This window comes from Zonotrichia leucophrys, chromosome 9 (genome assembly GCF_028769735.1).
Source record: "Zonotrichia leucophrys gambelii isolate GWCS_2022_RI chromosome 9, RI_Zleu_2.0, whole genome shotgun sequence".
Lineage (NCBI taxonomy): Eukaryota > Metazoa > Chordata > Aves > Passeriformes > Passerellidae > Zonotrichia > Zonotrichia leucophrys.
The window spans coordinates 15812917-15840225 of record NC_088179.1 but is presented as its reverse complement, the minus strand read 5'-3'; the positions used below and the strand labels follow the sequence as shown (position 1 = coordinate 15840225).

Below are 27309 nucleotides of genomic sequence, written 5' to 3'. Positions count from 1 at the left end.
GGTGGGCTCAGAGACCACCAGCCATATCAGTTATGGCACAAAGCTGGGAGCAAAAGTGAGTGGGAGGTTGAAGGGACATGGTTGCCCTTCTGTTATGCTCAGGATTGTCAGCTGGCACCTGCCCTGTATGCAGAGCTCTGTGCTCCTCCCTGTCTGGCAAGGTGTTTCAGTCTCCTTCAGCAGTCCTCTGTCACCCAGGCACTCTGTCCAGGTGCTCCCTGGGGCCATGGCTCTCTGTGGAGCACCACCTGTCCTTGGGCTGTGCTCAGGCCAGCTCCTGGCGGTCTGCACTGGCTCAGTCTGGCGGGAGCTGCACCACGGTGTGTGCAAGGGGCAGAGCCCTGCCCACAGCCCGTGGAGGTCACCTTGAGCACTGCTCCCAGGCTCCAGCACTGTGTGTGGGGAGGCTGGGTGCAGTGGAGCAGGAGCACGTCCTTCAGATGCCTCCTCACACTGGTGTCCAGGCTGCTTTGCAGGGCAGGGGCCCCCACAGATCCTTTGGTGGTTCATGTTTCCCTGTGTCTCCTGTTCTCTGTTTTGGGGATAACTTTGCCCTCAGAATGCTCCCTCGGGAAGAAAGGGCTGGCAAGAGATACTTGTTGGAGCCTGTTGTGTCCCCCAACTCAACTCTGGGGTAAACAGAGGAAGGCTCAGGATGTGACTGTTCATGTCTCTCATGATCTTCTCTCTTTCATTCCCCTTTTCCTGCCTGTAATGCCTTTCTGGTTTTGTCTCCTCCTGGGCTTGCCCTCAGCTGTGGCATGGAGCAGGAAGATGTCTCTATTTCCATCCATTGTGCCTGTGTGTGTGATGCCAAGCCCCTTTCATTTCACCCTGTGCAGTGGCAGGGCACCTCTGAGGTACTGACGTGTGCCTGGTGTCATCTTCCCTTGCAGAGTCCCACGGTGATCCCAGTGGAGGGAGAGGGCCGGTCTGTGCTTCCACGCAGAGCAGTGAACTGAGCACACCCAGCTCCCTCTACATGGAGTATGGTGAGTACAGCCAGCCCCAGGGGGGACACTCAGTCCTGGTCAGCTTCCATGGGCTGCAGTGTCCTCAAGTGCTGGCACCTGCTTGTGGGATGCTGGCAGGGTGCTGGCAGGACTTGGTGGCACAGGGATAGCAGATTCTTCCCTCATACCGGTGTCTCTTGCATTTCTAGACTCTGGGCAGTACCTGAGCTCGGGGGAAGGGATGTTCAGGAGACCTTCTGAAGGGCAGTCCCTCATCAGCTACCTCTCTGAGCAGGACTTTGGCAGCTGTGCAGACCTGGAGAAGGTGAGGGAAGCAGCAGCACCTGTGTGCATTGGGGAATGTATCTTACTGCAGGTTCAGGGATACTTCCTGCCACGGGGAGGATAATGCCATGGTATTGCCTGTTGCAGAGCTTTGCACAGAACTGCAGGGCTGAGCTCCTTGGTGGTGTCTGGTAGCTGGGATCTGTCCATCTGTCATATACATGGCAGCTTTGCAACATGTTAGTGCCCCTCAGGGCTGTGTGCTGAACCCTCAGAGTGGATGTGTTGCACATCCTCTTTGTAGGATGCCTCTTGTATTTTGCCTCTTGTATTTTATGACTATTCTGTCAGTACCTAGAAAATAAAGCCAAGAAGGCTTTGTTTTCTAGATACTGATAGAAGAGTCATGTTTTGACAGAGATTATCATCTTTCTGCCACCATCCATGAGTAATAAGCTCTTTCCTGGCATAGGTGGGGAACAAAATTTTACCAAGTCTTCCTAGTTTGTCCAAGGCATAGCCTTGAATGCTTTTGCTCTTGCAGGAGAACGCCCACTTCAGCATCTCAGAGTCCCTGATCGCTGCCATTGAGCTGATGAAATGCAACATGATGAGCCGGCAGCTGGAGGAGGAGGAGGAAGACAGTGACAAGGAGATCCAGGAGCTTAAACAAAAGATTCGCATTCGGCGCCAGCAGATCCGCACCAGGCACCTGTTCCCTGCCTGCCAGGAGCTGGGCTCAGACAGTGGGTGATGTGTTTTGGGCTCATCAGCTGGTGGGATGTGGGTTTTCTGTCCATTGCCTATCCTATAGCTGCCTGCCTTCCTGCCCATTCCTTGGAAAGAGTTCAATTGCTACCAAAGTGGTGCCAAGATTTGTGAAATTGCTGCTATTGAAGACCATAATGTGATAGATACCATCCATTGATAACACTGCTGGCACTGAGTGATGGAATGTCATTTCATTCTGAACCTGTAGTGTTTTCCATCCTTGAGCCCCATCCCTCCTTTCCTGGCCATACCTGGCTATCCCCATCTCCCATAGCTGTCAGTGCCCCTTTGGAGCACTTCCACTGGTGACCTGGCTGTGATGCCTTCCTCACAGGTCTCATGGCAACAGACAGTGGGTCCCAGTTCAGCTCCCACGGCTCCATGCGCCTCTCTGACTCTGGCTCTGCCGAGGATGTGGAAGAGTATGAGATCCGAGGTAGGAGGGAAGGGCTGTCTTAGCTTCTTCCATAGAAACAGACTTCTGGTGTGCTTGTGCTGGGGTCAGTCCTGCTGAAAAAGGCTCTGTCCCTCTGGCATTCAAGATGGCTTTTCCCAAGCAAATGTATAAGCAGAGCACACAGAGCAATCTGTTTCCCTCATGTGGTGGCATGACTTTCCTTCAAAATCTTCTGTAACCCTGTAACATTCTGTGCCTCTGGCTGGTAGGTGGTTTCCATTTCATTGCCTGGTACACATAACTGTGGTCACAGCTAAAGAGGTGGGAGAGCTGCCATCCTCTCTTCTCCTCCCCAGGCAGCAGGAACCATAGCTCTGACCACTTACCTCTGGGATGGTGGGTATTGGTCACATCCCAACCTGCAATCCTGTAATCTCTGCTCCTGGCAGCTTGGGTGGCTGAGCTTATCACCCACAGGAGACCAGCCCAAGTCCCTGGCCTTCAGAGCCTTGTTCATCCTCTGAAGTGGATGACTTACTTCTCAGCAGTACCTCCATCTCTCTTACTTTAAAAAGAAGGTGGAGTTGTCCAGTCTTCAGCTTTAAACTTCTTGTCTCCTGACTATTGACAGCAACCTCTCCTTTCAGTCCATGAGGGTGAGGTTTTGAGCTCAGTTTTGTAGCCCAGGGAGAAGTGTGTGAATTCAGTTCTGGGCTCTCCTCGTGTGAGTGCTGCTCTTGTTTTATGCCCTTTCTCTGTGGCCTGGCTGAAGCACTGAAGTCAACTGTTTTGTCATCACCATGTCATACAGATGGTAACGATGGATCTAACCTGATTCAAATGTCCAAGAACGGCCTCTCAGTGTCAATGGCTTCCTTGTTCTCAGGTACCCTGCAGTGCTCCTGGCACGCGCGCGTGTGTGCGAGGTGTGTGTGTGTGTGCAGGGCACACTTCTTCCAAACCTGCCTGGTTCACAGCTGGGAATTACTTACAGTATCATCCAGATGTCAGCAAGAAAAGCTGTGGCAGGATTGAGTAGAGCAGACTCAGAGGAGTTCTGCTATGGACTCCATCCCCCAGGGCATTTTGCTGTGCAGTATTTTGGATATATCAAAATGCCTGCTCTGTGAAGACCTCTCTTGCCTGGGGTAGGATTTCACAGGGCAGTGAACCTCTGTAGATGTTGAAGGCTGAGCCTGGGCTGAATGAGATCAGAGTCCTCTTCAATGGGGGACCAGGTCTCCATCCCAAGTGCCTTGGAGAGCATTATCCTGCTGTACTTGGTAGAGCTGGAATGCCATAGCTTTGATCTGTAGCAAAGATTTCCTTTAGTCTCATGCTCAGACTTGACTTGGAGTGGAATCTTTCTAGAAAGGAGTTCTGGAGGGAGAAGTAGTGACATCAGACAGGGCACAGGCAGTTTGTTCATGCTGGAGGTTTTGGTCACTGGGATCACATGCAGCTTAGTGTTTTTATTGTTTACAGTAGTACTAGGTCTGGTCTGCTGGCGGTGTTTAAATAACCTTCATGTGCTCCCTGTTTGCTTTAGCAAGGGAACAGTCTGCTGGGCTGCTGCTGATCTCCACTGTCAGGTGTTCAGCACCAGCACGTTGCTCCTGCTGGGTTTGCTGCTGCTCAGATCTTTCCTGTGTTCACAGACCAGGCTGTGATCCTGGCTGAAGCTGGCACAGAGGTGTGGGGTGATGTCCTTAGATTTGGGGGCTGTTCACAAACTTCCTGGGGACTATCCCACTTGATAGCATTGGCAGCAGAGGTGTTTTGGGTAGCTAATGAGGATTTGGGAAGTGTTTACAATTAATGTTGGGAGGCGAGCAGTGTCAGTATCCCAGTGTTAGCTCCTGTGGAAGCCTGGGGTCAGATCTGGCTCCCTCTGCCATCTCTGAGACCATGTCAATGCCTGAGTGTGCTGGCTCTGCCTCCCCATAGCCCCTGGCCCACTCTGTCCTGTGTGTGCCCCATGTGCTCGTGTTCATCATAGTCTAGGGCCATGCAGGACCTTTCTGTGCAGAGCAGAGGGCACCAGAGCATGGCAGGTGTGTCTGGCTGGTGCCCTACAAGGTTGTGAGGCTGTTTGCCTGAATTTCCTGTTTTCTGCAGCTAGAATTCAGTTTGCATGACGTAGATATGTGGAATCTTTAACATTAGAATGCTTTCCTTTGCCTGTTTTAGCAATGGATGTCAAACAGTGAAGGTCAAATGTCCAAGCTAAATTCCAGTAGTGTGAGTCTGTAAATTAGCAGGACTTGCTCCCTTTGTTGCTAGGGCAGTCCTGCTCTCTGTAGAGAAGCTTGGGGCAGGGGGACACTCTGCTCAGGTTGTGATTCCCTTGCATCACAGGCTCTGATACCCTTGGCCTCAGTGTGCAGCTGGGGCCTGGCTGGGATCCTGTGGGCTCTCTGCAGATTTGTGTGAGTCAGCCTGCTTGGGGTACAGGAGCAGGGGCCCTGAGCTGTGCCTCCCCATGCCAGGCACTGGGGAAGCTACAGGCTTTTGTTTGGGGGTGGTGTGGTCACTGCAGACCATTTCTGGAGCTCCCCAGAGGTACAAACCAGCACACCTACTGGGATGAAGGTTGTGGCTTTGGCCTTGGCCTGTAGTATTTTCCCCTTACATACCTTCTTCCCTTTTCTGGGAGCCTTATCTGCCATGAAGCAGGTTTCTGCCTGCTTCTGTCTGTGTTATATGGCTGGAGTTGTCCTGACATAGGGGTTTTCTACTATTGAGATGGATTCCCTGTTAGGGTTTAACCTGCTAGATGAAAGAATGATGAGTAGTGAAGGTACCACTGGGTACTGCTGGCTACCCAAGCTGTGGGGCAGCCCAGGGCTCTTTGGGAGTTGATTGAGGGGTGTAGGGAGCAGGACTGCAGTGTCCTGACCTTACCTTGGACCCTCCCTCCTCAGGAGATGGGTCTGTGACCTGTGCAGAGGGCTGGCCCCATGGCTGCTGGCCCTTTCGCTGCAGGGTGCTGCTGTGTCAGGGCAGTGCTGGGCACAGGCTGCCAGCCCTGGCTGTGCAGGCATTGACAGACTCTGCCATGGCCAATGTCTGATCTCACAGGTTACAGTCAAATAGAGAGAAGGGCTCTACAACCCATTGCTAATCCCTTCCAGCATCTATCCTGTGTGTAGAGAGCTACTAAACCTTCTTGCTAACCCTGCAGTCCTGCTCTCCAGGCTCCTGTGTTGTGTGTGTTCTATTCCAGGCCATGTTACTGTTAGGACTTGCTGTGTGACCTGTACCAGCAGCCACTTGTCTCCCCCAAACTTCAGGCTGCTCACAGCACGCACCATGCCTTTCCCTGGTAGTTCTGACAGCTGATTAGACTGCACCCCTCCTTGCTGCTCTGTGCCACTGGTAGAAGTTGATGCTGTAGTTCTTGTGCTTTTGAACAGCTTGATGAGTTTTACCTTGAAGCTTTGGTTTGAAGTGAGTGCATCCCTGGCCCCGTCCCATCTGTTCCACCTTGTCTGTTTGTGATTCAGATGCAGACATCAAGAGGAACCCAGACTCCAGCAGGAAGTCCTTTCTCTCCTCGGACTCCATGTACGTCTTCAGCCTCATGGTGACACATCTTGGTACCACATTCTCTTTCCTGCCCAGCTCTGCTCTTCCATGTGCATCAGTTTCTGTTTTGCACTGGAGTACATATCCCTCCCTCCCTCCCTCTGTGGGGACCCCTTTGCTTTCTGTGGTGAAGTACAAAGCTGTGTCCATGGTTGGCAGCTGCTTGGCTAGGTACATACTGGGACAGCAGTTGTTTATGGCTTACATAGGCACTGGCTGTCACTTCGCTGCTACCCCTGTGAACAGGAGTAGGTTTTGCCAAGTGAGTTAAGTTTTGCTTGCTCTTCTGAACAGTTGTTGTGGTGCCATTAGCCAGCTTTGCTTGGGCACATTTGCAAAGACAGAAATCAATTGTGTGTATTAATTTTAAACCTGTGTAGCAGTGCAGAATTAAGGTACCAGAGTGGAAAGGAGGATCTTTGACTTGGGACTGGCATGGGGCTGCAAGGTGGGCACAGCTGTGAGATCCAGTACTAACAATTCCTTTGCTGTCTAGATCCCACTCCTTCCTCAATTCAAACTCGGCAGAGGCGGTGGCCATGGGCTTGCTGAAGCAGTTTGAGGGCATGCAGCTCCCAGCTGCCTCTGAATTGGAGTGGCTGGTCCCTGAGCATGATGCCCCACAGAAGGTAAGGCTGTGAGTTCCTGTCACTGATTGCATTTGATCTTCCTGGAACCCCTGGCTTCAGGGCACTGCTGAGGGGGTTTGCTTGTCCCAGTGCTCTCTTTGTGGAGCTTGAGGAGGAGGTTGGAGATGGATGCAGCCTCCTCCAGCAGTGTCCAGATCCCTGAGGGACAGCCCTTCTTCAGCCCCCAATTCAGCTGAGGGGCGGCTTGGTGCCTGGCAGTTCTCCAGAGGGCTGCGGTTGCAGGTTTCTGGCAGTCCAGCCAGGTGCACTGCCTACAAGATGGGGATCTGACCCTCTTGCCTGCCTCTCCCAGCTGCTGCCCATCCCTGACTCTCTGCCTATCTCTCCTGACGATGGAGAGCACGCTGACATCTACAAGCTGAGGATTCGAGTGCGCGGAAACCTGGAGTGGGCCCCGCCGCGGCCGCAGATCATCTTCAATGTTCACCTGGCCCCAGCGTAAGGACCCGTGTGCCTGGGGGCTCTCAGGGGACCTGCCCTTCCCATCCCCTCCCCATCCACACCAAGGGTGCTTATCCTCTGGTTGCTGGGGTTTCCCTGCTCTGAGCCTGGTAAATCCACAGTGGTCACCACTGTGAGATGGTGAAATGGAGGCAGTGCCTGGGGTTAGAGCCTTTGGTGTGACCCAGGACATAGTGGGGCTTTTTCCCTTGAGTGTATTGTCCCCATAAACCTCCCAGGCCTGTGCTGGTACCAGGTACCACCAGGGCTGGGTCATGCATGTTGTCTTCTGTGTCTGGGCAGGAGAAAGGTGGCTGTGGCCAAGCAGAATTACCGGTGTGCAGGCTGTGGCATCCGGACTGACCCTGGTGAGTATTGGGAGCCTGAACTGAGCTGGAGAGTGATGGGGAACTGCAAACAAGTGGGAAGATGCTGAGTGAATGGGTGTTGGTAGGGCTCAGCATAAGGTCCCTAGAGCAGTGCTACACTGCCTTTGCCAGCTCTGCCTGCACATTGGTGTGCACCATCCACAGAGGAGCCTTTTCTTCTAGGAGGTCACAGAGCTGGTGGAGGCAAAGAGCAGCCAGCTCGTCCTTTAGAGGGCATTTCAGATGTTGACTCTTGTAAGGCAGTCTCATGTTGGGTCCTCAAGCTCCCAGCTAGTTCTGCAGCTGCAGAGCTCTTCCCTGAAGATGTAGGTAGATGTGGTTGCACGAGACTGGACTATTGGTCCCAAAGGCTTTTGCAGTCAGAGAGTGCTTGCAGAGCCCAGTACTGAGCACTCTGGCACACTTTCCTTGCTTGTGGGAAATGCTGAGCAGTGTTGGGAGTGCAGCAGAGGCCGTGCCTGGGCTGACCCTGCCTGTCTGCCTGGGCTTGGCCAGATTACATCAAGCGGCTGCGGTACTGCGAGTACCTGGGCAAGTACTTCTGCCAGTGCTGCCACGAGAACGCCCAGACCGTCATCCCCAGCCGCATCCTGCGCAAGTGGGACTTCAGCAAGTACTACGTGAGCAACTTCTCCAAAGACCTGCTGAGCAAGATCTGGAGTGACCCACTCTTCAACGTGCAAGCTATCAACCCTGCCCTGTACCAGAAAGTGAAGGCTCTCAACCAAGTGAGGGTAAGACCCATTCTGTGCCTCCTGAGTGGAGTTTGGGTGAGGTGGATGGCAGCAAACTGGAAGCTGTATTTCGGGGAAGCTGGGGAAAAGCAGCTATTTCAGTTTTGGAGGCTTAAAATCTCATCACTGTATCTTTCTATTCATGTTTTCTGATTTCTTCAGTGGCATAGGAATGTCAAATTCATAGGAATTTCTGGCTGGTATCCAGCTGGGCTTCAGTTTATCTCCTGGATAAACTGGAGCACATGACGATGGTTGTGCTTGCCTTGCCCTGTGTGATGTAAATACCTTGGAAACAAGGGAGCAGCAGCTGAGGAGCAGCAGCTATTTCAGCAGCACAGGGAATGGGACAGACTTGCCTGGGCGAGGACCATGCTCTGTTTACTGATTCTTTGTGCCCCTTCCTCTCCAGCTGCTGCGAATCCAGCTTTTCCACATGAAGAACATGTTCAAGACCTGCCGGCTGGCTAAAGAGTGAGTGCTGGGCTGCTCTGCTGTCCTGGTTCTGTCCCAGGCAACTTGCACTGGGAATCTGTGCAGCTTCTGCACTGAGCTCTGGGGAGAAGGGGGCCTGGAGGGGGAGAGAAAGCACAAGGAGTGAAGGGAGGGGTCTTACTGGAGTCACTTTGCTCTGAGCTCTGGTTTCTCTGTCCTCGCAGCCTCCTGGACTCCTTTGACACAGTGCCTGGCCACTTGACAGAGGATTTGCACCTCTACTCGCTGAGTGACTTCAGTGCCATCAAGAAAGGGGACCTGATGCCTCGCCTGACAGAGCTCCTGAAGGCAGGCAGCCTGCACATTGACAAGTGCATGGTAAGGCCTCCTCTCCTGCCTCCTGCATGGCTCTGGACCCTTGGGAGCAGGCTTTGCTGCAAAGATAACTGATGGGGAGGCTTTGGTGCGCAGAGCAGCCACCAAATTAACTGATTCAATGCTAACTGTTCCTGCCTGCTTTACAGAGCTCCTACCCAGCACAAATGGGATATTTGCTACCCTGTTTTGGTTTTCCCTCACCCCTGACACAGGTTGATTCAGCCTTCTTGTGCTCCATGCTGGGGAAGGGCTGTCCCACATAGTTAGAGCAGGGCACTGTGGCCTGCTGTCCTGCTCCACTCTGCCTTCTGTCCTACTTGCCAGAGAGATGAGCATTTAGCTGCTTTTTCTTTGTTGTTTTTCCTTCCAGCTGTGCCAAGCCAAAGGCTTCATCTGTGAGTTCTGCCAGAATGAGGACGACATCATCTTTCCCTTTGAGCTCAACAAATGCAAGACGTGTGAAGGTGAGATACTGGGGAAAAACAGGGAGGGGACAGACCCTGGGGCCACCAAGGTCTGCTTCCAGTTTGAGTGGCATTTGTGTTGGCAAGAGGTACAGAGCTGTAGCTAGCCAGACCAGAGTTCCTCTGTGCATGGTCTGTGTCTGCAATGTTACAACAGCAGCAGATCATCATTGTCACAGTGTTTGGTGGCATGGTAAAGCATGTAGGTCCCCTCCTGACCACGCTCTGTGCTGCCTGCCCTGGCAGCTGTGGGCAGTTGGGCTGTCACTGCAGGGAGCAGGTGTCTGGGAGCCCTGGCTTCCCTCCTGCTGCAGTTACAGGACAGGCCGCAGCCTGCACACAGCTCCCCTGCCCTGCTTGGATGGCTGGAGCTGAGCTTGCAGAGCAGAGAGAGCCTGAAGGCTTTATCTCTGTGCCCTTCTTGCCTGCTAAGAAATCCCTAGGCCTCTTCAGGGACATCCTTGATAATGCCCAATATTAATGGCTGAGTAGAGCGTGGCCCTACATCTTGGGACCAGCCTCTGAACTGGCATGAAATGGCTCCTGACAACATGCAAGCCTTGGTTTGGCAGGTGCAGTGCCAGACAAAACTTGGGACCAAGTCACTGTTTCCTTGGAGTATCAGGAAAGCTTGGGGAGGGACCTTGTGCAGAGCAGAAATCTTCCCTCCTGTGCTTCCAAAGCTCATGAGCTAGTGAGGCACCTGGGTTGTGGAGTGTCAGGCAGCCTGTCCCAGCACTCAGCCATGCTCTCCCTCACAGAGTGCAAGGCCTGCTACCACAAGTCGTGCTTCAAGAGCAGCCGCTGTCCGCGGTGCGAGCGGCTCCAGGCGCGCAGGGAGCGGCTGGACAGGCAGTGCACGGAGCCCGACAGCTCGGACTGCGAGGGGGAGCTGCAGCTGCCAGAGCCAGGGCCAGCCACGTGAGCACCAGCAGCCAAGGAGCAGATCATGGGTTTGTTATGTGCATGGCCTTCATCGCAGAGACTGAGCCACACGGACTGGGCATGAGGACTGCTGGGAGGCCTGGAGCACTGTCCTGAAGGGATTTCTTTTCACAGTTCTGCTGGGCTGGGAAAGGAGCATATTCCACCGTGTGGATCTGCTCCAGGTACCACTCCAACTCCCTGATGCCTTTGCTTGCTCCTGCCTGTCCTGCAGGCAGAACAGGGACCTTTTACGAGCAGTTGTTCATGCTGGACCCAGCAGGGCTGTGCTGTCCATCCCTGTGGGTCCCCTGAAGGGTCAGCACTTGCTGCTCATCAGCTGTATTACTAGGAAGCTCTGGTCACATCTGCTCCTTGGAGGAGGGAATCAGGTCTCAGTCCTGTGATCCTCCATTCTGCTGCTGGGGGTTGTGTGCATGGAGGGAGGGTGGGGTTTGGGGTTGGTTGTGTATTTAACAGCTCCCTTTCTCAAATGTGCTGTGGGACACTGCTGGAGAGCAGTTGCTCTCACTCCAGAATCAGAGCAGAGGACGTGGCAATGATGAAAATGCCAGATTTCCCTGTGCTGCAGAGGGACATTGCCCCTGGAGCAGCTGCACAAGTGGATGTGCTGATGGACTTTTGGCAGGCAGATCCCATGGCTCCATAGAAATCTGCCTCCATGGGACATGGTGAGGCTTCTGACCCTACTTCCTCCTCATGCTGCCAGTTTGTCCTACCAGGGAGATACATCCTCCTTTAAGGATGACATGGGACCTCACTCTGGTGGCACCAGAACCTGCCTTGTGTGGAGCTGCCTCTCTGCCTGAGACCTGTCAGGATGCAGGTGAAGGCTCATCCCTCCAGCTGCATCCCCAAGCCTGTTTAGTTGTGTGTTTTTCTTTTTTTAATCTGCTGGACTTGGTTTTATTTTTTTAATGTGATTGTTTGTATTTTTAACTGTGTGTTCCCCTCAAGGAGGTGCTGCTTGAAATGCCTTCTTCGGGGGCATGTGATCTGCTTGGGACTCAGCAGTATAAAATCTCCAGGGCTATCCTGCTCCTGGTTCCTCACCCCTGGATGGAGCTGATCCCCTCTCCCAGCAGGATCTCCTGCTTCACTTGGGGCAGGAAGGGTCCCTGAGCCAGGCAAAACTCTGAAGCTTCCCAGCTGTGCTGTGGTAGGATGGTCAGGCAGCCTGATTGCAATGGGGATACCCAGGGGAGGGGTTTGGCACTGGGGTGCTGCCAAGGACTGGTTCCTCACTGATGCACCTGTGTCACCTGGCACAAGTGACAGCTCTGCAGGGTCAGGGTCAGACCTGTGGGACAAGGTGAGCTCTGTGCCCAGCTGAGGAGGTGCCTCTGCATCGTGGGGGGATGCTTTGGCCATGGCATGTGCAGCACCACCTGAGCACAGGTGGGATGTGGGGTGCTAGGAAGGATGGTGTGGCCTGTGTACGTGCAAGGAGCGTGTTGAGGGACTAGAGAGCAATGCACTGGCAGGAGGCCTCAAGGGGCAGTGGCAGCACATGCCCTGATTCGAGGCTGGGATGTGACTTACAGGCTCTCCCTGAGGGGGTGGCAGGGTTGGGGAGAGGGGAAGAGGCTGGGTCCAGGAGATGTGGCTGCAGCCTTGCTGCTGAGGGCTGGGCTGCTGCATCTCTCCCCTGCCTGTAGCACCATGACCAAGTCCTGAAAGCAGGGCTCAGCTCCCCACTGGCTCCCCTGGGATTTTTACTGCCTTGTGTCTTGCTTCTGTTTTTTTTCCTCAGAAGAGCAGCTGCTCTTCTCACTGTCTCTGCAAGCCCTGGGGCTGCCAGATGCTGGTCTGCCTTGGTCTTGCCTGTCCCCAAGCCCAAGCCAAGCCCTCCTGCTGCTGCTTGGATCTGGGACCCCCTTCCCTGGAGTTGCCTCAGCAGCACACCTCCATCCACCCTATTTTGTTTGAAGCACTTTAACGTCATGGGACAGCAGCTGAGAGGCTGCCCAGATCCCTTTCTAAAAGCACTGAGTACTTTTTGAGAAGAGGGAAGGAATTCTGGCTTAGTTATGGTTCCCACCCTCCACCATGGACTGTGTGGAAGCAGCAGGACCCCCAAACCTGGCACAGGTCTCCAGGGCAAGCCTGTGCCCAGCACTGACACTGCTGCCCAGCACTGACCACTACAGCTAACACTGGAACTGGCCACGACAGGAGCTCTGGGAGGGAGAGCTGGGGGCTGCCCTGGCCCTCAACTGGAGCCCTCACAATGGGATTGTTATTGCACAGCACAGCAATTAAATGCCGTCCTTAATAAACGACGTTAATAAGGAGTCTGGTTGTGTTGTCACGTTGTTTCAGGTGGGGCAAAGGTGTGTATCCCACCTGGAGGTGATGGGGCAGGCAGGGAGTGCTGCTGAGCAGTGGAAGGGACAGCTCATGTAGCTGGTGATGCAGTCACTGGGAGGGGGTTATTGTCACTACCCCTTGACTAATTAATCTGGTTTGTGGCCTGCCCCTGCAAACTGCCCACTGGATTCAGGGCAGGAGGTGCAAGGCACTGAGTGAGGGGCTCTCTGTAATGTCTGTCCCCTTCCAGAGCCTGCTTTTGCTGCTGGCAGAGGGGCCTGGCTTTGGCTGCCCTGTCCATGCTTGCATCCCCATTCCACACCAGCCAGCTCTCCCTTCACAGCAGTGTTGTGCACCTCCCCATAAACACCATCAACACAGGTGATAAAAAATGTAAACTTTAAAACTGTTAAAAAATGAGAGCCTAGCACTGGCTCCATAAAGAGCCTCTTCCTGGGGGCTTTTCCCTAGAAACACTCTGCTCAGCCGAAATCTCAGCTGTGGTTACCAGCAGCAATGATGACCTGGGCTGCTCCTGAGGCCTTGGTTGTAGAAAGATTTCTGGCAGGCACAGGCATGCTGAGGATAGGCTCTCGCAGCTGCCAGCAACCTTGTGCCAGTGGAAGGGCTCCAGCAGCTGCCCCAGTGTGACAACTTGAGCAGCGGGTGATGGCAAAGACCTGCAAAACCCTGGAGCGTGCTGCTGCTACAGGGGGCCCTTTGATATCCCAGAGTGACCCCTGCAAGCTGGCAGCTGGGCCCAGGCACATCTGCCCAGCCCAGAGGGTGTCACTGGGAGTGTGTGGGGCTGTAGCGACGCTCAAACTGCTCCACGTCGAACTTGCGCTTGCAGCCCGCGTAGTTCATGTAGCGAATCTTGCCGAAGATGGGCCGCTCTGCCCAGCCCTGGTCGTGAATGCCACAGATGGACCACAGGCAGCCTGCCAGGCACAGGGACACTGGTGTCAGCTCTCCCCCTTGCTCAGGGGCACACAGAGAGCAAGGGGGATCTGAGTGCAAGGCAGGATGGGCTGGAGTTGCCTGCAGAGAGCCCCCACTGCAGCCCTGGCCACCCGAGCTAAGGCCTCCCAGCCCGTGCCCCCAGCCTGCAGCTTGCCTACGTATCCATTGGGGTCCCTCCCGTCCAGCTCGTAGCGGTCGTTGAGGTAGATGGCGAACTGCAGGGCCTCCTCAGGGGAGTGCGTCCACTCCAGGATCTTCTTGGCCCAGTACATCCGCAGGAAGCCGTGCATCTTGCCCTCCCGGACCATCTGCAGCTGCAGGGACGGAGACAGCCATGAGGGTCAGGCCATGGCAGGTCACCTCCATGCCTCAGAAAAAATCTCAGCATTTTGTGGGGAAGATGTAGGGCAGTACCTGGGCAGCATTCCAGAGTGGGTCATGTGTGGTTCCCTGCTCCAGCTCCTGCAGACTGTACAGATAAGGCCTCTTGTCTTTGGCATGGACCTTCAGGGTGGTTTGTGCCCAGTCATAGGCACCTGTGAGCAAGAGATGAAGGGCAACACTGAGCAACCTGTTCTGCAGGGTGCTGAGAACCAGTCTACTGAGGCCACTGTGCCCTGGAGGCACCAGTCTTGAAGAGGGCACTCGTCAGCTTCTGTCCTACCTCCAGAAGAGACCAAACAATGGGACATTAGTGCCCCCACAGCCCTTCTCCTAGCAGAACTGGGATTGCCAAGTTGGAGTGAGCAGCTGGGCACCCAGCATGACCCAGGATGTTACCCTGCACACTGTCGTAGTTCTCATTGTAGTAGCAGAAGTTTTCGGCCAGCTCCCGCCGCACCACAGCCTCCTCCACGAACACATCCACCGAGTCCTTGTAACTGCGCCGCTGCTTCTGCACCTCCAGGATGGCTCTTTGGGTGGAAACCTGGCCTGGGGACATGGGGAAGCACCAAGTCAGGCTGCTGGTCAAAGCTACAGTGCTCAGTCCTGCTGCAGAGTGAGAAGCCTGGGACACTCACCAAAGTGAAGCCACGGGGAGAGGTTGCTGAGAGCCGCCTTGTTGGGATCATTCCTGTGGCTGCTGAAGGATTTCAGCCGCTCTGCAATGAAGGACTTGAGCACAGCCATCCCTGCAGCTGTGCCAGGGGTTGCCCACTCCACTTCCTTCACGGTGTGGTCCACCTCCAAGCTGGAATAACAGGCCTCCCAAGCGATGGGCTGGGCGGCAACCAAGCAGTGAGTCATCTGCAGAATCTCTTCAGTGAGGGCTGCCCTGAATGTTATGTCCCCAACCAGCAAAGTCCCCAGTCCATGCCAGCCTCTTCCTTTTAACTAGCCCTCTGCATGGCAGAGATGTGGGAACTGAATGAATGAGGTGGGAACCTCCCTTTCCCCAGGGCATCCTCATCTCCACACCATCTGTGTGTGACCTCAGGCAGGTCACTGTCCTTATTCCCTGCCAACCCCTCCCAGGATCACAAAGGACTTATGAAACACTCTGAGACCTGCCCATGAATGGGTTTGAGTGTCTCCTACTGGTACCTCTGCTGGGCAGGAGGGCGGATGTGGGTGACGAACAACAGGGGGAAACTCCGTGAGGAATTCGGGGAGCTGAGCGTGGATCTTGCCCCGGATGGTCCTGGCGCTGTACTCCTGCTTGGGGGAGGCAACCCAGCAGGGCACAATGTTGTGGGCATCAACCTGGCAGCAAAGCAGAGGAGAAGGGTGTGAGAAGCAAACAATCCTGGCAACACGACACATGTGTTCTCTGCTCAAGTCAGACACAGGAGACAAGTTTGTCCCACATCTCACCAGCCAGTTTCCCATTCCCAGAGTGCTGGCACCCACCTGTGCAAATGGCACATCCTCTGGCAAGCGTTCCCTGACGTCCTCTACCCACTGCCGGGGGAGGCGGAGGGGACTGAAGTCTGTCACCAGCCCACCCACACCATGCTCCGTCACAAACGCGGGCAGCACATCCTTGGCATAGCCCAGCAGCAAGTGGAAGGAGATGTTCAGCTCTGCACACTCCTGCAGCGACACGGAAATGGCTGTGGGACAGTCATGGCTCTGCAAACCCTACCCAAGCAGCATCTGCTGAAGGGATGGATCTGCCTCCCCCTTCCCCATCTGCCCTGTCCCACCCAGCACGGACATCCCGTGGCTGTACCTCTGCTACCTCCTGCAGGCCCCTCAGCATGAACCTGTAGTGGCGAATGGTGGCCTCCAGAAATTTGGGCACCAAGCAGAAGCAGACGTGCAGAGGCAGCTCCTGTTTGAGGGCCAGGCGCTGGGCGTAGAGGAAAGCCCAATTATCTGGGGAAAATACACAGGGCAGCGTCAGGAGGGTGCTCCACCGACAGGATGGGGATGGGGTTTCACAGGAAGTTTCCCCCCAGACCCCCCTATAGAGAGTGGGGCCAGCACCAAAGTTATCGAAGGAGGGACCAGCGCTTTTACTACCCCTGGGAGCCCCTTCCACCAGCCGGTTCTCACCTTGCACTCGCTGATCCCGGCACATCCAGTAAAGGATGCACCGAGCATCATCCTTCAGGTCCGAGCCCTGCGAGACAAGGCGAACCCGCTTTTTGTTGTACTTGAACTCTCGAACGGACGGGGCCGCCCTCCGACGGGCCTCCTGTATCGCCTCGTCTCCCTCTGTCCTCCTCCGATTCACGCACGGCACCTCCGTGGCCTCGGCCTTCCGCTTCCCCCGTGCCCGCCGCATCCTCAGCGCCGCCCGGAGCAGCGTGGCTGCGCTGCCAGAGGAACACAGGCCGGACTGATTCCCGCGCTTCCCGGGAATCCCGGGCCCGGCCCGCCCCCAGAGCCCGGGGGATGCCGGTCCCCTGCCCGTGCTGCTCCTCGGGAACCGGGCAATAACGGTGTTACGGTCCCCGGCCCGATCCGCTCCTGGTGTCCATACCTGGGCTCCGGGTGCCGGTGCCGATGCCGGTGCCGATGCCGGTGCCGATCCCCACTGGCAGCCACGCGGCCCGAGTGTTACACAAGCCGGGGCGGGCGCTGAGGGCCTGTCCACGGGCGTGGCCGTGTCCCGAGGGGCGCGGCTCCGCCACCGGCACCGCCCCCACACAGGGGCGCAGGTGCTGCTGCCATGGCCCCGGCGCGCCCAGGGCGCTGCACCTGCCCCGGGAGGGGTGTCCGTGCCCGCTGGTGCCTCCCCTCCGTCCGCCCGGGAACAAGGAAGCAGCTCCAGCTACCTCCAGCCATCACTCGGCAGCGTAGTTCCCTGCTGGCGCCTTCCCCGCGCCCTGTGCCCTCGGGTCCCTCACCTTGCAAGGCCTTGGGGCGCTGGCTTTGGACATGACTCGGGGCACGGCAGGGCTGCCCCTGCTGCTGCTGAGCCTCGCTATGCTGGATCTCTCACTGGGTAAGGGCTGAGCGGTGTGTGGAGATATCCATGGGGTGGGGGGATGAAGGAGGAGCGTCGTACTCCAGGGTGGTGGCAGGCCCTGGGGTGGCTTTGCCCACTGAGGTGAAACACTTTGGATGCTGTTTGCTCTCCGACATCCCTGTCCTAGTGAGCAAACAGGGCAGTGCTTTATAGAACACAAGCAACGAGCTCTATTTCTTTGCCTCTGATGTGGGTCTCCATCTGGGAAGAGAAGACCTTAGGCTCAGCTGGACCCCTTGCTGAGCCTTGGTCCTTGCTGGGCTCATTGCTTTTGCTACAATCTGCCCAGTAGGCCCTGCCCAGATGGCAACTTCACTGGGAGGTACTAGGCCTGGAGACCTTCAAATGCCATCCCAACATTTGCACTTGATGCAAAAAGCAGTGTTGAGTGGAGCACTGGGAATAAACCTGCAGCTTCTACCTCCTGAGAGCCTTGACCTGCAGTTATAGCTCCCCTCCTGCTGCACCCCTCAACCCCTTCCCAGAGCTTTTGTGGGTTGCAACAGGTCCCTCATGGACATGCCCTGAGCTGCAAGCTGGGGTTTGTTCCTTTGTGGGGCTAGTTCCACAAAGCACTTCCCCATTGCCATTATTTACACCCACTGCTATCAGTTCCTGACTATCTGCAGCACAGAAGGTTTGTTTAAACTGCTGCTGCTGCACTTTCAGACTGTCTCACGGTCACCAGTTCCTGCTTGGCTCTTCCTGTCAGACGGGTTTGTCTGACTTCCTCCAGGGAAGGGTGAAGATGGGTGAATGGGTCTGAGGACTGGTGGCCAGAGGAGTTTCTGCCCTGAAACCAGCAATGGCCATGGCTTGTTCCTGCTTTGTCAGGCTGGGGGTTTATGTGGTCAGCCTGGCTGATTTTCACGTTGCTGTTCAGGGAATCCACGTGCTTGGTCCATGCAGGACAGGGAATCCCCACTCCTGATGATCCATGGCTGATGCAAGACTTGGGCAGTTCATGGTGACAGTAATATTGCACCATTCCCAGCACAGCCGTGGTCCCAGCCTTTCACTGCCAGCCCTTGTGTGCTGTCTCCCACCTCTTTGCAGGGACCACTGTCAAAGATATGACAAACCCTACATCTCTGAGTCTCCCAAATTCCTTGACACCCACAGAGACCATGGCACCACTGGCCAACACCAGCTCAAGCACTGCAGCCACCTTCCCTTCCTCTCGTCCTGCAACCTCCACCCCAGAGATGCCAATGGATGCCTTCACACCCAGTGCTCCTGCAGCTCAGCAGAGCAGCCTGGCAGCCTCCAACATCACCACACCACAGGCAAGGGGCAGCAGAGCTGACAGCGCTCCTGGGTCACCTAGGCTGGCACCCAGCACCAGCAAACCCAGCAGGCTGCACCACCCGCCACCAGGCTGGCACCCACCACCAGCAATACCCCAGCAGGGCTGGCACCCAGCACCAGCACCACCCCAGGGGGGCTGGAAACCACCACCAGCACCACCCCAGCAGGACTGGAAACCACCACCAGCACCACCCCAGGAGGGGTGGAAACCACCACCAGCACCACCCCAGGAGGGCTGGAAACCACCACCAGCACCACCCCAGGAGGGCTGGAGCTCAGCACCACCAGCACGTCACCTCCAACCTCCATGGCCATGACACCCAGCTATGACAAGAGTACCACTGTCATGTCTGTGGGGACCAACACAGCCCTGGCTGCCAGCTCATTTGGAGTTGAAACGAGCATGCTGCCTCCCTCCACCTCTGCTCTTCTCTCCTCCACTGGGCTGGGCACCACGCTTGGCACCAGCCCCCGCCAAGAGCCAGCTATGACCACACTGCTTGGCAGCACGTCCCCAGGGACCAGCACCACCTCTTCCTCCACCACGCCAGAAGTGACAGACACTTCAGATGGGCCCTTGACGACCCCATCAGACACCATGACCTCCCTTGTTACCACCACACGGGTCCCTGGGACCACCCCTGGTACTTCTACCCCAACAGAGCCAGAGACCCCCAGTGATACTGCAGGTGAGTGCAGCCACAGGGCACCTGAAGGGCAGGATCAGGGTGGTAAACCCCCACAGGATCTCCCATCTTGCTCAGCCAAGCACTTGGCTTCTTCCCCCAGGGGCCACCTGGTCTCCAGGCTCTGCAGGGCAGTGGCTGGGTGCTGGGGTGGGACCTGTGCTGTGGTGTGACAGTGCTGCCATGTGGCTGTGCCCCCAGCACTGAGCCTGTGTGTACACACCCCCATGTGAACCAGCTGTGTACCCTGTACCCCAAGGAGTGTGATGTACCCCTGCAGTCCCCCAGGCAGCTGTCCCCTGGCAGTGCAGCCTTTCTGGGCACCTGTGTCCTGTCACTGTGGCTGTGTCCTGGTGGCTGTTGCAGGAGCCTTTATCCTGGCACTGCAGATGTGCTCTGGTGACAGCCCATCCCATGCACCTCAACCAGGACAGGGACACTGTACCCTGCCCCAGTACCCCTTGCCATGCAAACATTCCTGGTGTCCCTGTACCCCAGCAGAGCCTCTGTATCCTCACAGAGTACCTGCAGCACCCTGGCCCCGTGCCTGTGCAGTGAGAGCCCTTCATCAGAGTGCCAGCACCCTGGTGGTGCCCTCTGTGTGCCTGTGCCCTGGCAGTGCCCCCATGCAGCTGCTCAGCAGCAGGGTGGCCATGCCCTGACAGTCCTCCAGCATGCCTGCCTGCCTGTGGAATGCCATACCTGGCCCAGGGCCTGCTCTTGTCCCTGAGCCCAGAAGGAGGAAGCAGCCCCAGCCGTGCTCCTGGGCCGTGCTGTGACACGGGGAAGTGATGCCTGCACAGACAGCCCAGGGGACAAACCCTCAGCCTGGGGCACGCCCTTCCTGAGCTGTGTGCCTGTTCCCTGGCCAGCTCCTCGGCTCACACAGAGCTGGCTGTTGTCTCCTGAGGGCGTTGGTGCCGGGAGCCAGCACCAAACATCACCCCCGCGGCGGAGCGCGGGTTCCAGGCAGCCTGGAGCATTCCTGGGCTCTTTCCCGTTGTCACCCTCCCCACAGCAGGCAGAGGACGGCCACAGGAGCCAGGTCTGTAGTAGTGGTGGCCTTGGTGGCCTGTCCTGCCCACTTTTTGTGGCTGTTGTGGGTCCAGCCGTGCAGTTGATGTTTGCTGGGCACTGCACCAGTCCCTGGGAGTGTCCGTGCCAGGTGGAAGCCGCTGCCTCGCTGCCAGCACCTGGAGGGTGAAAGGACCCAGCTGGATGCTCCTGCTCTGCTGGGTGAAGGAGACCTGGAAACCCCAGTGCTGGGGCTGTGGGGAGCACTCAGAGCAGTGCCCGTGGGGGTTTGTCAGCTCCTGCTCACCTGGACATGGCTGGGCAGAGAGGAGGGCTGGCCCTGCCCCTGCTCTGGCCCCTGCTGCTGCTGCTGCTGCTGAGCCTCACCTGCCTCTCCGTGCTGCACCTGGTTCTGGGTAAGGGCTCAGTGGGCTGCAGTGCTCTCTGCTGGGTGGGTGGTGAGTGGGGAGCATCATTCCCAGCGTGGAGGGGTGGCACCTCTGGGGTGCAGGGGGGTGGGATGCTGTGGGGTTGTTTCCTGCTTCTTAAATGGGAAGCAGAGGTGGACTTGCTGCTTCTCCCTTTGTGAGGATGAGGCCCTTCTGTGCAGATGCTCACCTGGCAAGGGCTAGGGTCAGACCTTTGCCCTTCTCTGTATTTTTATTTACCCAGCTGCTGTGTGCAGAGAGGGCCTGGCTGCCAGGGGCTTTGGAAGTTTCTGGCTGGCTTGGCTGAAAGCAGATGGCAGCTTGTGTTTCAGTTTCGCATTCTCATGCAAGCAGAGCCCCAGACTCACTGGGTTTGTGCTGGGATCACTGGGGAATCCAGTCTGGTATCCCAAAGCCACCCCCTCAACAGACACCCCTGGACAAAGGTCCAGGTAGCCAGGCTGTCCTGCCTGTCCTGTGGAGAGGGTTACAGATCCCTGGGCTTTTCTGGGGACAGCACACTGCTCTGGTACAGTGCACAGTGGAAGAGAGGACATTCCTCCTGTGCCCCACCCCCTCCCTCCCAGAGCTTTTGTGGGTCACAGCACGTCTGCTCATCCTGAGCTGCAGGCTGGGATCTGTTCCTCTGTGGGGCTGCTTCCCCCCTGCCATTATTTACACCCACTGCTATCAGTTCCTGACTATCTGCAGCACAGAGGGTTTGTTTAAACTGCTGCTGCTGCACTTCCAGACTGTCTCAGGTCACCAGTTCCTGCTTGGCTCTTCCTGCCAGACGGGTTTGTCTGACTTCCTCCAGGGATGCGTGAAGATGGGTGAATGGGTCTGAGGACTGGTGGCCAGAGGAGTTTCTGCCCTGAAACCAGCAATGGCCATGGCTTGTTCCTGCTTTGTCAGGCTGGGGATTTATGTGGTCAGCCTGGCTGATACCCACTGAAGAGATCTGTGTGTTTGATCCATGCAGGACAGTGAGCTCCCCCTCCCAGTGCTCCATGGCTGATGCAGCTCTGAGTTCCTGGGGGAGCTCACTGTGCCGGTGATGCTGCACCAGCACAGCCATGGACCCAGCCCTTCACCAGCAACCTTTGTGCATCTCATTGTCCTCACTCTTTGCAGAGACCACTGCCCTGGGTGTGACAGCAACTGTGTCCCCAGCTCTCCCTACCTCCTCAGCACCCATGGAGAGCTCAACACTGCTGCCTACCACTGACTCCAGCACCACAGCCACCCTCCTTTCCTCCAGCCCTGAAACAGAAGCCTCCACCCCAGAGGAGTCCAGCACATCCACAGAGACTGAAAACACCTCACCTTCCACTGTGCTTCCTCCCTCCACAACTACAGAAGATTCATCTGAATCTACAGAAGAGACCTTGGCAACCCTGGCAGACACCACAGCCAGCCCTGTTATCAGCACATCGGACCCCATGGGCACTCCCTCTTCCAGCTACCCAGACAGGACCACTCCTGACATCTTCCCCTCAACTGTGGAGTCAACTCCAGGTACCCTGACAGTGTCTGGGACCCCCAGTGCAGCTGGGTGGGTTCAGCTGGGGGGCACCTCAAGGCAGGGATGTGGTCAGGGTGACAAATCCCCATAGGAATTTAATGTACTTGGGTGGCTTCACACAGGTGGCTTCACCAGGCCTGTCCCCAGCTGCAGGAGCATCCTGTACCCCTGCAGACAACACTAACCTATCATTGTTTTGCCCAGGCACTGAGCCCTCTTCCCCGGCCTCCAGCTCAGCCCAGACCTCAGAGGCTGCTGCCCTCAGCACACCTACAGCCCTGCCACCGCTGCTGCCAACCTGCCCCTCTGCCTCACCCAACACCAGTAAGTGCAGTGCCCCTGGGCATCACCACCCTTGGGCAGCATCAGTGCTTGGGGCCATGCAGGGGGCCCTGGAGCCCCACTGCTCTTGCTGTGCTCTCAGTGTGGGGGTGCTGCTGCTTTGGGGTACATGGGGTTGCTGTGCAGTGAGAGGCTTGTTCTGGCAGTGCAGTGTGTCCATGACACAATTTACCTGGGAGGAAGTTCCATGTCTGTGCCAGCAACCCTGGGGAGACACCCCCAGGTCCTCTGGCACAGCCCAGGGTTCAAGGGCAATAACCAGAGTCCTGTTTTTAACCCCCAGGTGCATCTCACCTGTTTCTGTCGCTGAGGCTGACCACCCCTCTGGACCTGGGGAACATCACGGTGCAGGAGCTGCTGTTGTCCAAGGTGAGGTGTGCAGGAGGAGATCCTGCATCTGCCAGCTGTGGTTCCCCCAGTCAGGGAGGGGAATGGCTGTATCTTGCATGGAATGTCAGCCAGAGCCCTTTCAGATGAAGGGGAGACCCTCCTTTGGCTGCCACAGTCCAGCATCAGGCCCTTTCTCTGTGGGGACAGAGGGAGGGAGATGTCTGGCACAGTTTGATGGCTGTTCTTTCCCCCCAGCTCCGTGAGGACCTGCAGACAGCATTCCCATGTGCTGGCCTGTCACTGGCATGGCGAGGGAAGAGGAGGACTTGACTGCTGCCCCTCACCTGGACTGCCAAGCACCTGCTCCCAGCTCCTCACTCCACGGTGGTGCAGGCCCTTGGGGAATCCCATAGAGCTCCTATTGAACCTGGGGCTTCCTGTCCTTCACTCTGTACCCCCCGTCCCCTCCTGACCCTTCCCACAGCCTGTCTGAAGAGCCTGAGCCCTCTCACCACCCTGCTCCAGACTTGGCTCCCCCTCCAGCTCTGCTGGGGGCTGCGTGAAGGGAACCCCACAGGACTGGGCTTTTACATCTGGGACTGAGCTGCCTCAGCCATCAAAGCCACCCTGGGGACAGAGGAATGAGAGGAAGGAGACCTGAAGCCCCCAGTACTGCTATGCCCAAGGCTCACCTGTGACATTGCTGACAGAGGAGAACACCCATGCCGGGCAGTGAATAGAAATTCCATGTTTTCTGTGTTGAAGTGATGACTTCTTTATTTTCCAAGTTGTCTCTCCCAATTTTCAGCTTTGCCATCTATTGGAGGTACCGATGAGGAGAAGTGAGTCCCCAGAGCTTTGTGTGGAGAGACGGGCTCAGTGCTGTCCCCTCCTACCAGGGGCTGCTGCAGACATTCCCAAGGATGGCTCGGCACCCCGGCAGACTGGTGGTCTCTGCTCTGGAGCTCTCTGCCCCAAAACACCCCACAGCTGCAGTGGCAGCACTGTGGGGCTGTGGAAATCCTGTGGGCTGTGCTCCTTCCCTGTTTTTTCCAGTCCCCAACTAAGGAGACGCTGTAACATCTGACCCCCTGCAGCAAAGTCATTTATTAACTGATTAATTAGCCAGATAAAATCCAACTGAAGCAATTATTAGCCTTAGCAAGCCACCTCTCCTGGAGATTGAAAACTGAAATAATTAGCAAAATAGCCTCATTGCGTGTCAGGGGTTGTTTTTGGCTGATCCCTGCTCCTCCCTGGCAGCCCTCACTGCACAGGGAGGGCTGGGAGGGGGCGTGTGGGGCTGTGGGATTCCTAACCTGGGGACTTCTCTCAGGCTGCCTGGATTGTCAGCTGGCTGGGAAGGAGCCAGCAGCTGGACAGGATGGGGAGAGACACCGTGGGGTCACCCAGCTGCCTGCCAGTTCACAGGGCCCGGGAGAGGCTGTGCCCAGGCAGCTTGTCAGGATGCTCCCATTTGGGGTGCCCCTTGCATCCCAGGGTGGTCCCTTTGCTCTTTAGGATGCTGCCTGGTTTTTGTGGGCTCGTTGGACCTTTTGAGGCTGAGAGAGGTCCCTTGGCAGCTGGGCAAGGAGCTGGGGAGCAGGGCAAAGCCTGCTGGAAGGAGTCCCCGTGCTGGCTGCCTGGTGGGGTGCTGGGAAAGAAATCCTTGTGGTCTGCCTACGCCTTGGAGCAGGGCCAGGAGTCCTCCCACGGCGCGTCCCACTGGGCTGTTTGCTCCGGCTGCTGAATCCATAACTTCAGACCCCAGGACATGGCCGGGTGCCAGGGCCAGGGTAATGGAGCCAAACTGCGTCACAAAGGGAGGAAAAGGTCCTGAAGTGCTGGGATGAAAAGGTGACCAGGGTACTCACTGTTCCCTGCTGGCACAGCCGCCTTCCACTGCGGTCGTGGCTGGGGGCTGTGGGGGGAGGAGATGCTCTGGACCCCCTGTCACCAGCCTGGGAGGGAGGAGAGGGGCACAGAGGGAGGATGTGGCTCCCTTGGAGTGGTGTCCCTGCCCAGCAGTGGTGGCACAGAGCTCTGACAGGCCCCTGACACTGCCCTACTCTCTGTGCCTGCTGTCCTTGAGGTGCCACCCTCACCCCATGGCTGCTGGCCTGGCACAGACTGCTGACCAGAGAGGCTTGGGAGGCTGGATCCAAGTCCTGCTGCTTTCCACGTCCACAAGAGAGTTCTCAGCCTCTTTACACTGCAATCTCTCAGCACTGTCCAAAGGAACAAATCTCGTGCCCAACATGATGTCACCTTCAGAGGACCTGGCGGCATCATGGGGCATGTCTCGAGACACCCTGTGACTCAGGTGTCCCTTCCAGTGTCCCCCTTCCCTTCACCCCTGCTGATGGCTATAGCCCAGCTCCCACTCTTTGGCAGGAGGGTGTTGCAACACACCCAGCATGCCAAGTCATCCAGAACCTGTGGGGTTGATGGATAACCTGGTTTCCCCCACTGCCACCCCTGAGCCCTCTCCCAGTGCCCTTGCCAGGAGGCTGGAGGGGAGCCAGCGGGAGATGCTGTGTTCTCCACAGGACTGGAACAACCAGCCCATTAATTCCAGGAAAGCTGATAAGGCACTGTGCTGGGCCATGCTCTGCCATGCTGGATGGGGCAGAGCCCCTGGCTGCTGGGATTCATGGAATTGCCCCTGGCCACAGGCTCCTGAAGGGCTCCAGTGCCCACATGATGCTTTGGTCTTTGGTAACAGGGGATTAATGACTTTTACAGGAACCAGTGCTTTTCCAGGACCTTGGTTTCAGACACAGCAAAAGGATCAATAAGAAGCCCCTTCCCAGAGCGGTAACAGGGCACTGTCCTCAAGATCAGGCATCCCCTGGTGGCTCTGGGCTTTCTTGGGAGGGTGTGCCAATGCCTGAGCAGAGGGGTGAGTTTTGTTTGTCAGCCCTGTCACTCTGCTGGGAGATGGGCATTTCTGGGGCACAGCTTGGGCAGCAGTGGCAGGCACAAGGGTCTCCAGGCAGTGCTGGCCTCTGTGGAGCACAGACAGGAGCTTGCAGGCAGGCTGGGGCCAGCCCTTGCTTCAGCTGAGTTGTTTTCCTCTATACTGAGCAGCATGTTTGCAACAATCCCTGTGGTTCCCACCACATTTTGCACCTCAAACACCATCTGGAGCAACACTCCCCAGCGTCAGCATGTATTCCCCGTTGGGGTTGCTCCCCTAAGTGATCCAGCATCGTCAGCACGGGCAGGAGCCACTCTCCCACGGCAGCTTTACATCTCCAAGCCTCCATCAGCCCTGGTGTGCTCATTGCTCAGGTGGTCCCAGATGGGTCAGTCACCCCCAGACCTGCAGGGCTGGTTGTCAGACCCCCAGTGCAGTGTCCCCCCCGGTGCACACCCGCGGTGGCATTTGGGTGGGCGGGTGTTCAGTTCCAGGTGAGCGAGTTCCCGGTTTATGGTCTGTGCGCGGTTCCCCTGCCGGGGGTGCTGCGGGGGTTTCACAGGACGGGTTTGCTGAGCCGTGACCCGGCCTCCCCCGGCGTTTCCCCATCCGCAGTGCCCGCTGCTGGCTCCGGGTGTCACTTGAGTGCTGCCTGCCCGGCTCCAGCGGGACACCGTGTACCGCCTAACACCCCTCATAACACTTTGCAGGAGCTGCCCGGGGGCATTTCTGGTTAAGAAGTGTTTAATTGACTACAAAACCATGTAGTGGTGGGAGTTTGCATAATGCTGTTCACAGGGGAGCTGGCAGCAGTGTTCAAGGGGGCGTGCAGGAATTGCTGCTCCAGGAGGAGGAGGGGGGTGAGACAGAGGGGTGAATGACTCAGAGGATCCCCACAGCAGGGAAGGGGATCTGGGTCTGCTCCTTTTCTGCTCCATCCCCTGAGGATGCTGGTCCAACCTTGCAGAGAAGCTTCCATGGACCATTTACCCCCTCCCAGCACCCCAGCACTGCTGTGCCCAGCCTGAGGTGCAGGTTTCAAACCCCACTGGGGTGTGCTGGGGCTCTGAAGAGGGATCCCCAGGGCTCCCAGTTGCAGCTGAGCACTGTGGAGTTCAACTGACACCCCAGGGCCTCACCCCAGCCATGCTACTCCCTGCTTTATAACCTGCCACTGCCCTGGGGGAGCCAGGTGGAGACCTGTGTCCTGCCTTGCTCTGGGCTGAGACGTGGCTCAGCTGGTGATTTTAGTGTCCATGGTGTCCTCACAGGCATGGTGACACCAGCTGGCACTGCCCTGTCACCACCACACACTGCTCTGTGGCACCATACCCTGCATGTGGAGCAGGATCTGTGGGGTGACTGCCATGGGGAACAGGCTGTGTGGGATCAATGGGGTGACTGCCATGCCCCTGTTGGCAGTGCCACACACGGCTCTGGGCTCACCTTCACCTTCAGGTGCTGGTAGCCCAGGAAGCTGCACCAGGCTGAGCCTGGGGAAGGTGGGTCCCTGCAAGGTGGGCTTTGGGTACTCCCAGCCCATGCCCAGCTGAACAGGGCATCCAGCCCCTGGGCAGGGGAGGGCTCCACCGGAAGGGAAGGGTGACAGGGACATTGGAGGGAAGGGACCGGGGG

The 27309-nt window shown here is 56.9% G+C and overlaps 3 protein-coding genes across 12 annotated transcripts in view; 2 read left to right on the top strand and 1 right to left on the bottom strand.

Annotated features, from left to right (window-relative positions):
- RUBCN (rubicon autophagy regulator) overlaps positions 1–12724 on the top strand; it is a 29512-nt gene extending 16788 nt beyond the window's left edge. For 6 of the 9 annotated variants that reach the window (XM_064721146.1, XM_064721139.1, XM_064721141.1 and 3 more), the window contains 14 exons: positions 897–992; positions 1163–1278; positions 1783–1984; positions 2344–2445; positions 3218–3292; positions 5913–5973; positions 6491–6623; positions 6937–7082; positions 7389–7453; positions 7970–8208; positions 8621–8682; positions 8868–9021; positions 9392–9485; positions 10247–12724. In XM_064721146.1, coding sequence (XP_064577216.1) covers positions 897–992; positions 1163–1278; positions 1783–1984; positions 2344–2445; positions 3218–3292; positions 5913–5973; positions 6491–6623; positions 6937–7082; positions 7389–7453; positions 7970–8208; positions 8621–8682; positions 8868–9021; positions 9392–9485; positions 10247–10410 — 1709 coding nt within the window. In that variant the 3' untranslated portion in view covers positions 10411–12724. The remainder of the gene's footprint in view (positions 1–896; positions 993–1162; positions 1279–1782; positions 1985–2343; positions 2446–3217; positions 3293–5912; positions 5974–6490; positions 6624–6936; positions 7083–7388; positions 7454–7969; positions 8209–8620; positions 8683–8867; positions 9022–9391; positions 9486–10246) is intronic. The other 3 variants (XM_064721143.1, XM_064721144.1, XM_064721142.1) reach the window with 1 other exon arrangement.
- A 398-nt stretch (positions 12725–13122) lies between these two features.
- Positions 13123–16741, bottom strand: LOC135451705 (deoxyribodipyrimidine photo-lyase-like). Of its 2 annotated transcripts, none has more exons than XM_064721148.1 (10): positions 16633–16741; positions 16203–16465; positions 15877–16022; positions 15555–15737; positions 15249–15407; positions 14726–14924; positions 14484–14636; positions 14118–14239; positions 13858–14017; positions 13123–13681 (listed from the first exon to the last, which is right to left on the bottom strand). In XM_064721148.1, exons 2-10 carry the CDS (start codon positions 16432–16434, stop codon positions 13530–13532), a joined length of 1506 nt encoding a protein of 501 aa, XP_064577218.1. In that variant the 5' UTR covers positions 16435–16465; positions 16633–16741; the 3' UTR covers positions 13123–13529. The 2 variants fall into 2 exon arrangements, with proteins under 2 accessions (XP_064577218.1, XP_064577219.1); XM_064721149.1 differs by having other exon boundaries at positions 16203–16460; positions 16633–16740.
- A 1762-nt stretch (positions 16742–18503) lies between these two features.
- On the top strand, positions 18504–23216 carry LOC135451874 (mucin-2-like). The gene is made up of 5 exons (XM_064721464.1): positions 18504–19118; positions 21692–22075; positions 22287–22406; positions 22708–22793; positions 23010–23216. The coding sequence occupies exons 1-5, from the start codon at positions 18737–18739 to the stop codon at positions 23082–23084; spliced, it is 1047 nt and encodes a 348-aa protein (XP_064577534.1). The 5' UTR covers positions 18504–18736; the 3' UTR covers positions 23085–23216.
- The last annotated feature ends 4093 nt before the right edge of the window (positions 23217–27309 follow it).